Source organism: Salvelinus fontinalis, chromosome 42 (assembly GCF_029448725.1).
Source record: "Salvelinus fontinalis isolate EN_2023a chromosome 42, ASM2944872v1, whole genome shotgun sequence".
Taxonomy (NCBI): domain Eukaryota; kingdom Metazoa; phylum Chordata; class Actinopteri; order Salmoniformes; family Salmonidae; genus Salvelinus; species Salvelinus fontinalis.
Window position 1 is genome coordinate 12,892,043 of NC_074706.1, and position 18,992 is coordinate 12,911,034.

At 44.2% G+C, this 18,992-nt stretch overlaps 1 protein-coding gene across 1 annotated transcript in view; it reads left to right on the forward strand.

Annotated features, from left to right (window-relative positions):
* LOC129841347 (meiotic nuclear division protein 1 homolog) overlaps positions 1-18,992 on the forward strand; it is a 44,720-nt gene that overhangs the window by 21,489 nt on the left and 4,239 nt on the right. Inside the window, exons 3-4 of the mRNA XM_055909582.1 lie at positions 1,938-2,012; positions 4,064-4,178. Of these exons, the coding sequence (XP_055765557.1) occupies positions 1,938-2,012; positions 4,064-4,178 (190 nt within the window). The remainder of the gene's footprint in view (positions 1-1,937; positions 2,013-4,063; positions 4,179-18,992) is intronic.

Consider the following 18,992-nt stretch of genomic DNA (forward strand, 5'->3'; position numbering starts at 1 on the left):
GCCCCCTATTCTCTATAGTGTACTTCCGTACTTAACTAAATTACCTTATGTGCCCTGGTAATAAGTATTGCACTACATAGAGAATAGGGGGCCATTTGGGATGCTGCCCTTATCTGCATAGTCTCAAGCCCACAGACAGACCAGGGCATTTCCTGTCCCAAATGCATCATCTGTTCTTAACTGTACTCTGATTTCTGTAGCTAGCACACCAAGCAGGCACACTTGTTTGCAGTAAAGCATATGCTTTCACTGTAAGTGGGAGGTACTACAACACTTACTACAACACTCAAACGTGATTAGACATACGAAACAGAGTGTAATGTTTGCACACAACTCCAACTGTCCATGTTGTGTGATCAGTGTTTCATTTTGTTAATCAAATGGCACTTTACATATCTTCAAAATAATGACTGAAGACAAAATTAAAATGTACCTAGACTGGCTTCGAGGTCCAGAGTTGAGTTTGAGGGGAGCGGTTAAGACCGCTGTCTTCATAGCACTCACACAGCCTACCATGTCGGCGTGTGTTTGAAATCCAGCCCACACCCTTCTGGCACAATCTTCTCTCCCATCTTCCCAGTCTTTCTCTCACTATCTATCCCCCCCAAAAATAACATGCGTAAGGAGTACATTGTCAACTCAGTGTCTCATTTGATCATGATCACGAGGAAGCTCTAGGTTCAGAACCAAAATAGCCTACGTCTAAGACCTAATAATCTCATTGCAGAGTTGTGGGTAGTGACTCGTTATCAGTAGCAGCGCTGAAGGTGGTGGCTGTGTGGCTTGTCGCAGGTGGCGGTGTCACTTAAACAGTTGGTGGTCCTCTCGTTAGCATTTCATCCTCGTGATGACCAAATTCCCCACGCCACAGACCACACAGTATGAAGGCGTGTACTGGGCGGTGAATAAATGGCTTCTAGTCGCCAGTGGTGCAACTAATTGCGGCGGCCGCCGAGTTGGAAATTTAACACATTGGCGTGAATATGTGGTCTGTTATCGGTGACATATTTATATGGGAACCCTCCCGTCTCTCATTCTATAAACAGTGTACAAGGAAGGTGACTGTTTCTTTGTTTTATAGTCAATAAACTTTTATTAAAATTGTATTTAATTTATTGGTTTGTCACTGTCTGAACTTTTGAAAAAAACAATTTAATGCGAGGTATGATGTATAGAGAGATGTAAATTAAATGACACCCTATTCCCTGTGTAGTGCACTATTTTTGATCAGGACCCATAGGGGGACAGAGCCAATGTGCAAGAATACTAACCAGTGCAGAATAATTTTGGCTCATAGTTCTTTGCCATGACTTTTGATTGAGTGAGAAATATTATAGCTGCCTGACTCTTGCCTTCTGTTACCATGGGGATGACTGAGTTGAGGAGTATCCAGATTTTCATACCTGTTTCTACGGTATTACCGGAAGTGCACACACGGGGCACTATTTATTTTGACGCGCAAAACAATTCTCGGCAACAGGTATTTTGATCCAGGAGGGGATTGAATGTCACTGCTGAAACCAAGAAGCTTGATCTTGACATCTAGCCTCTTAGTTAACAAACCAAATGCAAGCTGGAGCACTGAGCTCGATATTATTTATTTGACATATCTTAGCTTTCTTATAGTTATACTTAAGTAGTACGCAACCCCGCAGTTATTGAAAATCATACCGTTGGTATTTCGAAATACTTTGATATACAGTATAAACGGTATATCGCCTAATGGCAGCTGTTTCATGCAGACACGATTAAGAATTTGATAATGTATGTGTATGATATTTAATTATATCTGCATGATTATTTAGTTCATATTTATGTGTGTGTGATGCATAGTTACATGTGTGAAATTGAAGTTCAAGCCCACAAAACACAACATTGATGTGAAAATGTAACTGATGTTAAATTGTGATAATTCTAAATGTATTTTCTCTCCATAGCATACCAAGGAGAAACAAAGGAAGATGTCTCTGCAGCAGGCTGTCGACAAATCAAAAGTAGGACGTGAAGAAACCGTAAGTACATTTACGCCTTAAAGGGAAAGCAGACCTTTTTATTATCCTTCATTTTATCAATGATGAGTGATTTTGTTTATCTGCAATAATTTTGAGATAGTTTTTGTATTGTAAGATAAAAGGACTAGAATCCACACCTCTAAGGGGGGGTGGGGTGTGTATTTTGTTGCATATACAGTGCATTTGGAAAGTATTCAGACCCCTTGACTTTTTCCACATTTACGTTGCAGCCTTATTCTAAAATGTATTCAATTGTTGTTCCCCCTCATAAATCTACACTCAATACCAATAATGACAAAGCAAAAACAGGTTTTTAGAAATGTTTGCTAATTTATTAAGAATAAAAAATGGATCGGGAGCATTGCTGCACAGCTATTTTCAGGTCTCTCCAGAGATGTTCAAGTCCGCGCTCTGGCTGGGTCACTCAAGGACATTCTGAGACTTGTCCCGAAGCCACTCCTGCGTTGTCTTGGCTGTGTGCTTAGGTTCGTTGTCCTGTTGGAAGGTGAACTTTCACCCCAGTCTAAGGTCCTGAGTGACTGGAGCAGGTTTTCATCAAGGAACTCTGTACTTTGCTGCGTTCATCTTTCCCTCGATCCTGACTAGTCTCCCAGTCCCTGCCACTGAAAAACATCCCCACAGCATGATGCTGACATCACCAGGTTTCACAGAAGGGATGGTTTCTGGTTTCCTCCAGACGTGACGCTTGGCATTCAGAACAAAGAGTTAATTCTTGGTTTCATCAGACCAGAGAATCTTGTTTCTCATGCTCTGAGAGACTTTAGGTGCCTTTTGGAAAAATCCAAGCGGGCTGTCATGTGCCTTTTTTACTGGTAGAGTGTTGCAGAGATGGTTGTCCTTCTGGAAGGTTCTCCCATCGCCACAGAGGAACTCTGGAGCTCTGTCAGTGACCATTGGGTTCTTGGTCACCTCCCTGACCAAGGCCCTTCACCCCCGATTGCTCTGTTTGGCCGGGCGGCCAGCTCTAGGAAGGTTTTTGGTGGTTCTAAACTTCTTCCATTTACGAATGATGGAGGCCACTGTGTTCTTGGGGACCTTCAATGCTGCAGAAATGTTTTGGTGCCCTTCCCCAGATCTGTGCCTAGACACAATCCTGTCACGGAGCTCTACGAAAAAGTCATCTCTCCTCCTTCCAGGCTTTTTCTTCTTTGAACTTAAATGTTGATTGGCATCTAAACTTTCATAGTATGACATAGAAGTAGCTTGCACTTGCTAGCTAATTTGTCCTGGATATAAACATTGAGTTGTTATTTTACCTGAAATGCTTCTTTGAACTTTATATGGTGATTGGAATCTAAACTTTCATAGTATTACCACGACTACTGACAACACAGTTCGTCTTTCAATCACCCACATGGGTATAACCAATGAGGAGATGGCACGTGGGTACCTGCTTCTATAAACCAATGATGAGATGGGAGAGGCAGGACCTGCACTGCGATCTGCGTCAGAAATAGAAAGGACTTCTATTTTAGCCCTTGGCACCGCAGACGCTGGTTGACCGCGCGCAAGCAGTGTGGGTGCAATAATTGAATTATATCGATTTCTAAATACATTTTTGCGACGTGAGCGCACGCAACGCGAGCGATGTGTCAGGGTATTGGTGATGGGGGGTGAATCAATAGTTACATTTTGGTATATTTTTGACAATGTATTGTTTTGACTATCGCAATATTATTTTAGCGGCAGTTGACTGTACTGCACAAACTCCTTCCTTCATAGCTTGTTCTCAATCTTTTTAAATGGGGAGCCAATTTTGTTTTCAACACATTTCCCCGACTGATCAAATAGAAATTTATTTTGTCTCTCTGTAGCAGACATGGTGAGAAGTATGTTTGGAACATCGAATCGCAATAAAATCAGTATCGAATCGCAATACATATTGAATCGTGAGAATTGCCGTCTGTATCATATCGGCACCTAAGTATGGTGATAGTATCGTGAGATCCCTGGCTATTCCCTGCCCTAATGTGTTTGCACACTTGGTGTGTGTCTGTCTTTTGGGTTTTCACCTGTGTCCACCTATAAAGGAGGAGCGGGCCACTCTTCTAAAGGAGCTGCAGGCTCTGAGGGAGAAGAGTAGTCATCTGAAGGCAAAGCTGGAGAAGTACAGGGAGTGTGACCCGGAAGTGATCGAGGAGATGAGTGAGTACCCTGTAACCAGCCTCTCAAAAACAAGGAGGCTGCATCCCAATAATCGGACCTTTTTCCTGAAGTGTGCACTCGTTCACTACTCACCACAAATTTACAAGCATTGGATTGGTGTAGGAATGAGCTAGAGGGAGTTAACACCATTTTCTTCTACTAGTCATTCCCATGAAGGGAGATGAACAAGTGCACACTTCAGGAACAAGGATTAGGGGAATCATTGGGATACACATGGAAATACACCCAGATGTCCCTCCAAATGTCAGGTGTTAACTTTTATCCGTACTCTTTTTGGTTCTCGAGAAAGAGGCTATTTAGTATTTTATATGTCATATCAACAATGTGTCCTGCTTTAACCACAAGCTCATTTGACTGGATTTTGAACCTTGCCCTCATTTTGTGTATCTTTTTTTGTGTATCAAACTTTCGCCATTGTTGAAACCTCCCCATACAAATTCAGTTTGGATCGAATTAATAAAAGGAGGGAATCCAATGAAACATCAAGTGCCTAGTCTGGACAGATGGCTCAATCCACAGCTGTCCATCAGGCAGGTGGAAGCCCAGAGACTGAGAAGCCTGGACAGCGTCCAAGAGAAAGCAATCAAGCAGCCCCATACAAGTAGCCTACGAGTCCATGGTTAAGTTTGGAAAATCTGGATCTGCTCCAGTGGCTAGAAATAGAATGGATAGATTGGACATGGACCCAGTCCAGCACAATAAAATAGGATCCATAGAACAGACACTCCTCATGATTAGTCATGGCTAATCCAAAATGGCGACGCCATCAGATTTGTGCACCTTGCAGTTGCGTGAAGCACGTAAAAAAGGTAAAGAACTGATGCACTGAGAATCTAGTCATCGAGCATTCCAAATATAGCAATTTTAAACACCCGTCGGTCCACCGCTACTGCATATGGCTTTAAATCGGAATGCCCGTTCTATCCCTCTCCAAATCTATGCTTCCCAGCTGTTCTAGTTCAGTGCCTTCCCCTCCTCGACTTCTCTGGTTTCACAACTCAGTTTAACCCATCTCTTAAATCAGGAACTCCAACTAAGCCCATAGTTGTTATTGCATACACAACATTAACCGGTCGGGATTGACAGCTTTTAACGGTCTGCCCGTGTCCTGATTTTATAGACTGTTTATTTTTACACACCTCTCAACTGGTATAGGCACGACAAGCGATTGGCTATTTGGAGTCTAAAAAGGAATCGTTGTAGTGGCTTTAGTGTGTGTGTGTGTCAAATCAAATTTTATTTGTCACATACACATGGTTAGCAGATGTTAATGCGAGTGTAGCGAAATGCTTGTGCTTCTAGATCTGACAGTGCAGTAATATCTAATAATTCCCCAACAACTACCTAATACACACAAATCTAATGAATGAATGAGAATATGTACATGTAAATATATGGATGAGCGAAGGTGCAGTAGATGGTATAAAATACAGTATATACATGTGATATGAATAATGTAAGATATGTAAACATTATTAGTGGCATTATTTAGAGTGCGTTGTATAAAGTGACTAATGATCCATTTATTAAAGTGGCCAGTGATTGGGTCTCAATGTAGGCAGCAGCCTCTCAAAGTTAGTGATTGCTGTTTAACAGTCTGATGGTCTTGAGATAGAAGCTGTTTTTCAGTCTCTCGGTCCCAGCTTTGATGCACCTGTACTGACCTCGTCTTCTGGATGATAACGGGGTGAACAGGCAGTGGCTCGGGTGGTTGATCTCCTTGATGATCTTTTTGGCCTTCCTGTGACATTGGGTGCTGTAGGTGTGATGGAGGGCAGGTAGTTTGCCCCTGGTGATGCGTTGTGCAGACCTCACCACCCTCTGGAGAGCCTTGCGGTTGAGGCGGTGCAGTTGCCATACCAGGCTGTGATACAGCCCGAAAGGATGCTCTCGATTGTGCATCTGTAAAAGTTTTGGGTGACAAGCCAGATTTCTTCAGCCTCCTGAGGGTGAAGAGGTGCTGTTGCGCCTTCTTCACCACACTGTCTCTGTGGGTGGACCATTTCAGTTTGTCTGATGTGTATGCCGAGGAACCTAACTTTTCACCTTCTCCACTGCTGTCCCTTTGACGTGGATAGGGGGGTGCTCCCTCTGCTGTTTCCTGAAGTCTATGATCATCTCCTTTGTTTTGTTGACATTGAGTGAGAGGTTGTTTTCCTGACACCACACTCCGAGTGCCCTCCTCCCTGTAGGCTGTCTCGTTGTCGTTGGTAAGCCCACTACTGTGGTGTCGTCTGCAAACTTGATGATTGAGCTGGAGCCCCACCCTTTAACCCTTGCGACGGTTAACTCGTTTAAATGTTTTACTCATGTCAGCCACGGAGAAGGGGAGAGAGGGGGCGGGGCGCAGTCCTTGTTAGAGGGCCGCGACGGTTGCACAGTGTGGGGTTGAGACCCAGGGCCTCCAGTTTGATGATGAGCTTGGAGGGTACTATGGTGTTGAATGCTGTGTTGTATTCAATGAACAGCATTTTTACATAGGTATTCCTTTTGTCCAGATGGGATTGTGCAGTGTGATGGCGATTGCATCGTCTGTGGACCTGTTGTGGCGGTATGCGAACTGAAGTGGGTCTTGGGTGGACGTTAAAGGTGGAGGTGATATGTTCCTTGACTAGTCTCTCGAAGCACTTCATGATGACAGAAGTGAGTGCTACGGGGCGGTACTCTTTTAGTTCAGTTATCTTTTCCTTCTTGAAGCATGTGGGGACAACAGATTGGGATAGGGAGCGATTGAGGGCCCCCCCCCTCCTTCCCCGTGGCTGACATGAGTAAAACATTTAAACGTGTTAACCCTGCCAGACGGCATCCCTAGCCTCGTCCTCCAAGCGTGCGCACCCCAGGTATCTGGTGTGTTTACGGACAGATTACCCACCCCTCAGGACAGATTCCTCCCCTCAGGAGGCTGCAGTCCTTGTTAGCGGGCCGCGACGGTGGCACTGTATTATCCTCAAAGCGAAAGACATTTCGCTTGTTTGATTGCCTTGCGGCGGGAATAGCTGCGCTGTTTATATTCCCAGACCTCTTTCCATGGTAAATGTGGTGGATCGCGCTTTCAGTTTTGCGCGAATGCCGCCATCCATCCACGGTTTCTGGTTAGGGTAGGTTTTAATAGTCAGTGGGTACAACATCTCCAAGTCAGCGTTTAGGTTGATGTTGACCGGATCATACTCCAGTCCGCGTGATCAAAACAATCTTGACGTGTGGCTTCCGATTGGTCGGAGCAGCGTTGAATGGCTCTCGTCACTGGTACATCCAGTTTGAGTTTCTGCCAATAAGACGGAAGGAGCAAGATGGCGTCGTGGTCGGATTTGCCGACGGGAGGGCGGGGGAGGGCTTTGTATGCATCGCGGAAGTTGGAGTAGCAGTGGTCGAGGGTATAGCGCATGCGCGTAGCTCAATCAATATGCTTGAAGAATTTAGGGTAGACTTGTTCTCAAATTTGCTTTGTTAAAATCCCCAGCTACAGTAAATGCAGCCTCAGGATATATGGTTTCCAGTTTGCATATAGTCGAGTGAAGTTCCTTGATGGCTGTCTTGGTGTCGGCTTGACGGGGAATGTACACAGCTGTGACTATAACTGACGATAATTATCTTGGTAGGTAAAATGTAAGTTATTCTAGATCGGGTGAGCTGAAGGACTTGAGTTCCTGTATGTTATGATTACATCATGAGTCGTTAATCATAAAGCATACATTCTTGCCCTTCCTTTTCCCAGAGAGGTGTTTATCTCCGTCGGCGCGATGCATGGACAAGCAGAGTGCCTGTTTCTAGTCCAAGCGACTTTGCGTACCCATGTGACTTTAATTTGTGACTTGATTTATCTTGTCGTCCTCGCTCCCTCAATGCTACGAGGCCTCGCTATTGAGTTGTCAAGCACATGCACAGTGCTGTCATTTTTATAGCCCCAACACTGCACTCCACGGCTCCGCTAGTGTCACTGAAGAAGCCATTACAGTCCAGAGTGACTTTTGGGGAAACATCTGGCCTCATGTCCATTACGTTGTCCCCTTGAAAAAACAGACCATTCCCAATGCTGTACTCACACGGCTAAACCGCTACAACAGCTGTGTGGCTCCCGCGACAGGGAACTCTTTTAGTCTGTTCTTTTATGGGTTGAACGGATTAGATCCATTTTGCCTGTGCAATTGCTCTGCACATCAAAATAATAGGCGCAAGCGCACCAGTGAAGGCCCTAGTGCACCAGTGAAGGCCCTAGCAGGTGTGTGTTTTCAAGTTTCTAGTGGTATGTACGGGATACACATAGTATACTGTCCAACGAAATGCTTACATGCAGGTTCCTTCTTGACAATGCAACAACAATAACAAAGAATACGGACAAGGTAAAACGCTCACTAGAATAGAATAAACATTTTAGCATGAGTGCATTCTGAAAGTATTCACCCCCCTTAACGATCTGGCCTTAATGGCTGTGTTCCTAGGTTCCCTTTCGAGGGAGTTTTTCCTAGCCACCTTGCTTCTACATCGGGATTGCTTGTTTGCGCTTTGGGGTTTTAGGCTGGGTTTCTGTATAAGCACTTTGTGACATTTGATGTAAAAAAAGGGCTTTATAAATACATTTGATTGACCCCTTGATTTTTTCCCCACATTTTGTTGTTACAAAGTGGGATTCAAATGGTTGTGTTGTAATGTTTTGTCAACGATCTACACACGACTCAAAGTGAAAGAACTATTAACATTTGTAAAAATAAATATGAAAAATAAAATGCATAATGTCTAGATTTGGGTAAGTATTTAACCCCCTGAGTCAATGCATGTTAGAATCACCCTTTGGCAGCGATTACAGCTGTGAGTCTTTCTGGGTAAGTCTCTAAGAGCTTTCCATTCCTGGATTGTGCACCATATGCCCATTTATTTACTCAACCATTTTCAGGTTTTGCCATAGATTTTCACTTAAATCTGCTTGAAAATCTAACTTGGCCACTCGGGAATAGTCACCGTCTTCTTGGTAAGTAGCTCCAGTGTAGATTTGGCCTTGTGTTTTAGGTTATTGTCCTGCTGAAAGGTGAATTCATCTCCCAGTGTCTGGTGGAAACCAAATTTTGCTCTAGGATTTTGCCTGTGGTTAACTCCCTTCCGTTTTTCTTTTATATCCTGAAAAACTCCCCAGTCCTTAACAATTACAACCCATAACAATTTGCAGCCACCACTATGCTTGAAATGTGTTGTATTGGATTGGCCCCAAACATAACACTTTGTATTCAGGACGAAAAGTGAATTGCTTTGCCACATTTTTGGGATTATTACTTGTTGCAAACAGGATATATTTTTTATTTTGTAAAGTCTTCCTCCTTTTCACTCTGTCAATTAGGTTAGTATTGTGGAGTAACTACAATGTTGATCCATCCTCAGTTTCCTATCACAGCCATTAAACTCTGTTTTAAAGTCACCATTGGCCTCATGGTGAAATCCCTGAGTGGTTTCCTTCCTCTCCGGCAACTGAGTTAGGAAGGACGCCTGTATCTTTGTAGTGACTGGGTGTATTGATACACCATCCAAAGTGTAATTAAGAACTGCCCCATGCTCAAAGGGATATTCAATGTGGGGGGGAATGTCCATAGGGGGAGTAAGAGGGGGGACCAGGTAGCTGACTAGTGGTGGCTATTCAGCAGCCTGATGGTCTGAGGGTAGAAACTATTGGCCAGTCTTTCAGTTTTTGCCATGATGCTCCTGTACTGCTTTCGTCTGAGCGATTGAAGCGGGGAGAACAGGGTGTGGCTGGGGTACCTGGTGATCTTCTTGGCCTTCCTGCGACGCCTTCCTGCGGCCTTCCTGCGACACCATCAGTGCAAAGGCGAATGCGTCGTCCATGGATCTGTCAGGGCGGTAGGCGAATTGGAGAGGGTCGGGGAGGGAGGAGGTGATATGGTCTGACTAGCCTTGAAGCATTTCATGATGACTGAAGTGAGTGCTACTGGTCTTTAGTCATTCAGTTCAGTTACGTTCACTTTCCTGGGCACAGGGATGATGGTAGACATCTTGAAGCAGGTGGGTATAGAGGCCTGAGCTAGGTAGAGATTGAAAATGTCAGAACACAACAGCCAGCTGGTCTGCAGATGACAATTCTGTAGAGGTTGCTGAGGGGAGGACGGCTCATAATAATGTCTGGAATGGAGTCAATGGAATGGTATCAAACGTGGTTCCACATTTCAGCTTTTCTTATGAGCTGTCCTCTCCTCAGCAGCCTCCACTGACACAATACCTGTTAGCAAAGGTGTCAGCTAAAGGTGACGTGCTTGCAGGGCTTTGTAGTCTTGCATGATGTCTACATTGAGGCTAATTAGCATTTTGGAAGCAGAGTGAGTAAACCTGAAATATATTCATAAGTCACCTTGTCTGAGAGATTTACATGGTTATCAAAACATAACGCCAGGTTAAACCTACACGAAACACAGCACTTATTTTATTATTATTTTTTTTTTAAATAAATTTTTATCCCCTTTTCGTGGTATCCAATCGCTACTAATTACTATCTTGTCTCATCGCTACAAGTCCCGTACGGGCTCGGGAGAGACGAAGGTCGAAAGCCATGCGTCCTCCGAAGCACAACCCAACCAAGCCGCACTGCTTCTTTAACACAGCGTGCCTCCAACCCGGAAGCCAGCCGCACCAATGTGTCGGAGGAAACACCGTGCACCTGGCCCCCTTGGTTAGCGCGCACTGCGCCCGGCCCGCCACAGGAGTCGCTGGAGCGCGATGAGACAAGGATATCCCTACCGGCCAAAACCTCCCTAACCCGGACGACGCTAGCCCAATTGTGCGTCGCCCCACGGACCTCCCGGTCGCGGCCGGCTGCGACAGAGCTTGGGCGCGAACCCAGAGACTCTGGTGGCGCAGTTAGCACTGCGATGCAGTGCCCTAGACCACTGCGCCACCCGGGAGGCCTCACAGCACTTATTTTAAGTGTTCCTAAAATCCCCTATGGGAAAAATTAATGATTGGAACCATTTCCCTGTTTGACCGCTAGGTATTATGACATCTCCACTATGGGGCTCTATAACAAAGGGGTTGAATACTTATTGACTCAAGATATTTCAGCTTTTCATTTTCAATTAATTTGTAAAAATTTCATAACATAATTCCACTTTGACATTATGGAGTATTGTGTGTAGGCCAGTACCCAAAAATCTCAATTTGATCAATTTTAAATTTGGGCTACAACACAATGTGTAGAAAGTCCAGGGGTGTGAACACTTTCTGAAGGCACAATACATGAAGGCACAATTTAATATTTACACTTGTTTTCGAGATTGGGGGACAACTGTTAAAATTGTGCCTTATTTTGCAATCAAAGTAAGAGTCGTGTGTGTGTGGAATGAATGTATGTGTGAGCACGTGCGCGTTCGTGTGCATTGCAACCCCTGAAGGCATCCCCCATCACTCACTTGTCTTGACTGGTATCTGAACCCCCCCCCTCCCCCAAAATGGTTTCTAATTGTGGCCCATCTACTGTGGCTCCCTAGTGAAAGTGGATGCCTCCCACCTTTCCCCACCCTAGCCCCCACAGCCCGTCCCCTGAGCTCTGAAAGACGAGTACACGGCAAACTGTCAAACCCTCACCCCGTGTGTGTTCTGCTTAAGCCTGAATGATGAGGCGTGAAAGTCGAATAACGTGATCCATATCCTACAGATGCATGGCACTCCCAGATGGATGGCTGGAGGGAGGGAGGGGGACCTCCCCTATTCTGGTTCCCCCTGCTAGTGGGTTTGCCCACATGTCCTTCAGGAACTGATTGATTCTGGTGACGCTGTTGTCGGCAGTGAGAACTGAATACCCCGGCGCAGGCTGATGCCAAGGAGGACTCCGCCCCTACCGCTTCTCCCTTCTCTCTTTTCACCACCATCTATCTCTCCCCCCGCAGCTGTCTCGTTGCCGGAGGGGCTCCACACGGCAGGGCGTTCAGCCCCGCACACATTTTCACATAGTTGTCTCCATGTTTCCCCCATGAAGCGTTAATTGTATTTCCAAAGCTGCTTGTGGTTCTTGTGAGGTTATAGGACACCGTGTTGTGCCTAGGTTCAAACGGGGTGTGGATTCAGCCTGCAGTGTGCTAAGGCATCCCTAGAGTCCGGTTCTGGTCTAGCAGAAGGCTGTGGGCATAGGGGTTCATTAAGAACCTTCTATTAGACTTGCTATCAAGAGATTGACACTTAATACAACTATGAATTGAACTGAATTAATCAAATGTTTTACATTGAAGGACAGTCAAGGGATACAATTAAAAGATTAAAAGCAAATAGACTACAAACCTCGGGACATTTGTATAACAAATAATACAAAAGCATCACGGGGAAAAAGAACATGAACATTATTCTGTACTGTACATTTCCAATTTGTAAGTCGCTCTGGATAAGAGCGTCTGCTAAATGACTTAAATGTAAATGTACATATTATGCAGCTGAGCTATACTTCGCTGTGTTGGCGCCTACAGGTGAGTCTGCTTTGAGCTAACAATTAGCCCCTAGCACTGATATCCTCGTAGTTGGAGAAGCTTGCTTTGAGTTTGAGTTATGGATAGGCCAGGCCTCTACTGTTTATGATCACTAGGCATGCTCCTCTCCCTTAGACAGTCTTGTCGGCTTTGCCCACAGGATTTAGTCTCCGTAGAGATGTAGTACACACTGGAGCTGAAATGGCTCCATCTAGAATATTGCTCTTGCGCAGAGAGCTGAAGATCATCTCATCTTGGATCAGATCTCCTGGTCGGCTCCTTGGGGTGTTTCCCCTCATTCTTGATGCTAGGACCATGACCCCTGAGGGTGTCTGTATTAACATAGAGCTCCATCATCTTTTCCTCTGCCTCACCACTGTCAGTAGTGTCCATAGATACTCAGACTTCTCCACTACTTATGTCACTGAGTTACCCCCCAAAAAACTGCTCGCGTACACATATTTTGTAGATATTATCGCGGGTGTAGCGAAATGCTTATGTTCCTAGCTCCAACAGTGCAGTAATACCTTAAAATACAGAAGCTCTGTGACAATACTGGTCAGTTACATGCTGTATTGCCTATCTCCCTCAGTAAACAGGATGCTATGATAGGAAGACAGACTTGCAAAAAATAGCTTTGACCTTTGAAAACAATGGCAAAAAAAACTCGCTCTTTTGAAAAAGGTCATCAGTGTGTCGTCGGCTAAGTGAAACACTTCTTTGCAATGACATATTGACTTTCGATCAAAACTCGGGCTTGAGCAGAGTTTTGTAGTTTTTCCACATTGAAGCAAATGATCAAAATAACAAACTCATTCTTAAAAGCTCATTTTGTTCAATCATATTCCAATATGCCTGTGACTTCCTAATAGAATGTGACCTCACTTTCAGGGCTGTACAGTGCGATCATTTTACTCACATTTGTGCCTAAATATTTGATTTAAAGTAGTTTTATCTTTAAGTGGGGAGACAACTTGGGAGTGTAGCTTGCTAGCTGACTCACTTGACTGCTGACAATGATTGACATTGTAGAAATGTTCAATGTATTGAAAATGAAATGCATAAATAAGTATTCACACCCCTTTGCTATGACACCGAATTGAGCTCAGGTGCATCCAATTTCCTTTGATCATCTTTGAGAATTGTTTTTATTTTTAATTTTACCTTTACTTATACAGGTTTTTTTCTCATTGAGAAAATATCTCTTTTCCAAGAGAGACCTGGTCCAATAGCAGCAGGGGGAACAACGTTTCAGACCAAATAACTTACATACACAACATTAAACAAAACTATAAACACACATACAGTACAACAATTACATATTACATTAAAAACACAAACATCTTGACTAAAAACAGCTGGCCTAAAAACAATTACACTCTTCTATGATATATACATCGATCAAGTGTTTAAACTCCACTAACGAAACTAGATCATCACATGTTAAAATGTTCAGGAGAGAATTCCAGGACCACTGTGCTAAGTAACTAAAACTATTTCTACCATGACCTGTTCTAATTTTTGGTACTGTTAGAAGCAAATCAGAATGAAACCGTAAATGATTTTTATTTACTGACCTGACTTAAAAAGAACAGAGATAAAATGGCATTTTATCCAATATGGCCTTATAAATCAGTGTATACCAGTGTTTAAGCCTACGCAAGGTCAACGACGACCAGCCAACAGCGCTGTAGAGATCACAATGATGTGTTAGATGTTTCTGATTTGTAATGAACCTGAGGGCTGCATGATACACTGAATCAAGTGCTCTCAGGGTAGTGGCTGAGGCCTGCATATATAAAACTTCACTAAAATCTAAAACCGACAGTAATGTACATCATACCAGCTCCTTCCTGGAGTCAAAAGAAAAACAAGCCTTATGCCGGTAATAAAATCCTATTTTCAGCTTGAGCTTCCTTATCAAGTTCTCTACATGCACAGTGAAGCTCAGCTTTTTTTTCAACCCACACACCCAAATATTTGTACACTTTAACTTCCTCTATAGTATGTCCAGCCAATGTAGCAATGACATGATTTGTAACATGCCTGGCATTTGAAAATACCATGCATTTTGTTTTAACCGAATTTAGAATCAGCTTTAAATCATACAGATTCTGTTGTATGATGTTAAATGCTCTTTAAGGAGATGGAGATGTCACTACAGCTTGATTGGAGTACACCTGTGGCCAATTCAATTGTTGGACATGATTTAGAGAGAAAACACACCTGTCTATAGAAAGTCCCACTGTTGACAAAGCATGTCAGAAATCTCCTACATAATTGTAATGACGCATATCTGGTGAAGGATGTACAACTATTTTTATAGTGTTCAATGTTTCCAAGAGCACACTGGTCTCCATCATTGAGAAATATGGAACTACCCAGACTCTGCCTACAGCTGGCCCTCTGACCAAATTTGAGCAACTGGGTAAGAAGGATCTTGGTCATGGAGGTGAAGAACCCAATGACCACTCTGACAGATCTACAGAGGTCCTTGGCTGAGATGGGAGAACCAGTCTCTACAGCACTTCACCAATCTGGGCTTTCTGGAAGAGTGGCCAAACGGAAGGCACAACGGCATGCTTGGAGTTTGCAGAATGGCAAGTGAAAGACCGAGATCGATCATAAGGCAAAAGATTCTGTGGTCTGAGACAAAAATGTAACTCTTTGGCCTGAATGCAAAGCGCTGTCTGGAGAAAACCAGGCACAGCTCATCACCCGTCTAACACTATCCCTACTGTGAAGCATGGTGGTGGCAGCATCATGCTATGGGGATGCTTTTCAGCAAAGGGACTGGGAGACTGGTAAGGATAGAGGGAACAATGAATGGATCCAAATGCAGGCAAATCCTTGATGAGAACCTGCTTCAAAAAGCAAACAACCTTAGAATGGGACAAAGATTTACGTTCTAACAGGACAATGACCCCAAGCATACAGCCAAAGCAATGGCTTCATAACAAGAATGTGAAAGTCCTTGAGCGGCCCAGGCAAAGCCCAGACTTGAATCCCATTGAAAATCTGTGGAAAGACTTGAATGCTGTTCACCGCCGCTCCCCATCTAACTTAACAGAGTTTGAGAAATTCTGCAAGGAAGAATGGGAGAAAATCACCAAATCCAGATGTGCAAAGCTGATAGACATACCCAAGACGACTCAAAGCTGTAATCGCCGCCAAAGGTGCTTCCACAAAATGTATTTAATCTATTTGTAATTCAGGCTGTAACACAACAACATGTGCAGTAAGTCAAGTGGTATTAATACTTTCTGCACTGTAAGTACCCCAGTAGTTAGGTCATTTTATCTTTGAAAACTCAAACATTGAACTGATACTTTAAATTCAGCAATACAGAGTCTCCAATGGATGTGGGAAAAGTAAATGGAGGTACTTCAAACCTAAATTGACATTTTATAAGAAATCTTGACTCCATGTGAGCCTGCTTTGACTTAGCAGTTAGCCCCTTAGCACTGATGGGTTTGGAGTTTCAGTTATTGATATGCTACTTTCTCACAGATCCAGAGGAGCAATTCACTGCATTGTGTATTATGCTAGCTCTCCTCTGTCTATCACGCCACACGGTTCTTTTTTTCTTGCCCTGATAGCTGTTATAGGCTCCCCTTACAACCCAGTACACTGTGGTCAATGGGGTGCCGTCCACCCATTGTCAGGTCCCTTCATCTCGGTCAGTTAGACCAATCCAGAAATCCCTTGTCGACGACTTCATTTATGATCACCAGGTCTGTTCCTCTTCTTAGACGGTCCTGTTTGCACTCCTCCCAGGATTTAGTATAAACACTACACTCACCGTCATGAGAGGTAGTAGAAACTGGAGCTTAAATATCTCCATCCCCGTTGAGAGTTTTGTCTAGCACAGAGCCCGTCACTGGTCTTTCTCAGCAGCGCAGTGGGTTTTAAAAACGCTCGCCCCGAGAATCATTCCAGTATAGTGATCCCAGCCAGTAGAAGAATACACAACAACCCCAGACAATACTGCAGCAGCTCTTTTTCGCTGAGATCTCCAAAACGGAATGCTTATCTACTGGTTGGCTCCTTGGGGTGTGTCCCTCTGTCTCTGTGCTGGGGGTCAAGGCCTCTGAGGCTGCCTGCACTGCTGTAGGTATTGACAAGATGTTGCTGTAGATATTTACGCCCCTCTGCCTCACCATGGTCAATGCTGTCTTTTGTTGTAATAAATACTCCTGATATCTCCATGTCATGATAAGAAATCCATACAAAACTATTAGGAAAACGTAACATTAACGGCACTCTACAGTTAAGAAGTGCAGCTGATCCATAAATTGCTGGCATGGTTCCTACAGGCGAGTCTGCTTGGAGTTAGCCACTAGCGTGGATGCCCTCATATTTTGAGAAGCCAACTTGGAACTTTTGTGTATGGGTTGGCAACCATCTCACAGATCCAAAAGTGTAGTTCACTGCATTCTCCTCTCAGGTAGAAAAATGGGTCCATCACTCTGCAGTCTGCCCTGAAAACTCAGGTTCTCCCCTTGACCTAGTCTCTGTAGACAGAGGTGTGTCATCCGCCCATGTTTATGATCACCAGGTCTGCTTTCCTCCCAGGATTTAGTCTCAGTAGATATGAAGTACAAACCGGAGCTAAAATGTATAGCTATTATAGTGGACACTCAGGCCTATGATCTCAGCCAGCAGGACAACAGCCCCAGACACACTGCAGCAACTCTGTACGGTCTGGACTGCTGATCTTCTGCTCGGCTCCTTGGGGTGTTGCCCTTTGTCTTATTGCTGGGATCATGACACCTGCGGGTGCCTGCACTGCTGTAGACATTGACAAGATGCTTCTGTATATATTCATATTTACTCTCCTCTGCCTCACCCCTGTCAATGCTGTCTATGTTGTCATAGATACTCTCAGACCTTTACATCTCCATGTACTACCTATGGCCTTCCGATTCAACCAGAATGTCTTTACTGCTGTCTAATACATGTCTGTGACAGTTTTGTTTAGTTCGGGACTCAGTTAGGGACTTCCTGTCAAACCAGGAAGAGAAAGGCTTCTATATGTGACTGGCTGCAGTGCGGTTATTTTAAGTTGAGGCGGCCAGATTGCTCCGTCAAAAAAGCATGAGGCGTGTCCCTTTTGGTTGAGGAGTGGGCCTAGAAAATTCAAATCATTGAAAATGATGGCAAAAAATAAACTAGTTCTGTACACACAGTGTAACTCCCGGAGTGAGACTAACTTATTTTATTAAAATGTTTTGTTTATCTTTTTATTTAACTAGGCAAGTCAGTTAAGAACAAATTCTTATTTTACAATGACGGCCTACCCAGGCCAAACCCTCCCCTAATCCGGACAACGCTGGGCCAATTGTGCGCCGCCCTTTGGGATTCCCGATCACGGCCGGTTGTGATACAGCCCGGGATCGAACCAGGGTATGTAGTGATGGCTCTAGTACTGAGATGCAGTGCCTTAGACCGCTGCGTCACACGGGAGTCCAAAACTTCTATCCAGCATGTGGTTCTTCAATTGACCCAAAAATAAACTGTTACCTTTGCTGTCAAAGGCAACATGACTCAGAAAAGCACTGTATGAGTTTTCTTTTATTATAATGAACAAAAAGGTAAACGCAGCATGTAAAGTGTTGGTCCCATGTTTCATGAGCTGAAATAAAAAATCCCAGACAAGCACAAAAAGCTGATTTCTCTCAAATTTTGTGCACAAATTTGTTTACATCCCTGTTAGTGAGCATTTCTCCTATGCCAAGATATTCCATCCACCTGACAGGTGTGGTATATCAAGAAGCTGATTAAACAGCATGATCACTACACAGGTGCACCTTGTGCTGGGGACAATAAAAGGCCACTCTAAAATGTGCAGTTTTGTCACACAACACAATGCCACAGATACCTCAAGTTGAGGGAGCGTGCAATTGGCATGCTGACTGCAGGAATGACCACCAGAGCTGTTGCCAGATCATTTTGTTAATTTCTCTACCTTAAGCCTCCTCCAACGTCATTTTAGAGAATTTGGCAGTACGTCCAACCAGCCTCACAGCTGCAGACCACGTGTAACCACGCCATTCCAGGACCTTCACATGCGGCTTCTTCACCTGGGGGATTGTCTGAGACCAGCCACCCAGACAGTTGATGAAACTGTGGGTTTGCACAACTGAAGAATTTCTGCATAAAGTGTCAAATCGTCTTGGGAAGCTCACCTGCATGCTTGTCGTCCTCACCAGGGTCTTGACCTGACTGCAATTTGGCGTCGTAACAGACTTCAGTGGGCAAATGCTCACTGGCACGCTGAAGAAGTGTACTCTTCAGCGTTTTAACTTTACTGTGCAGATGGCAGACTGAGATCCTGAGGCCC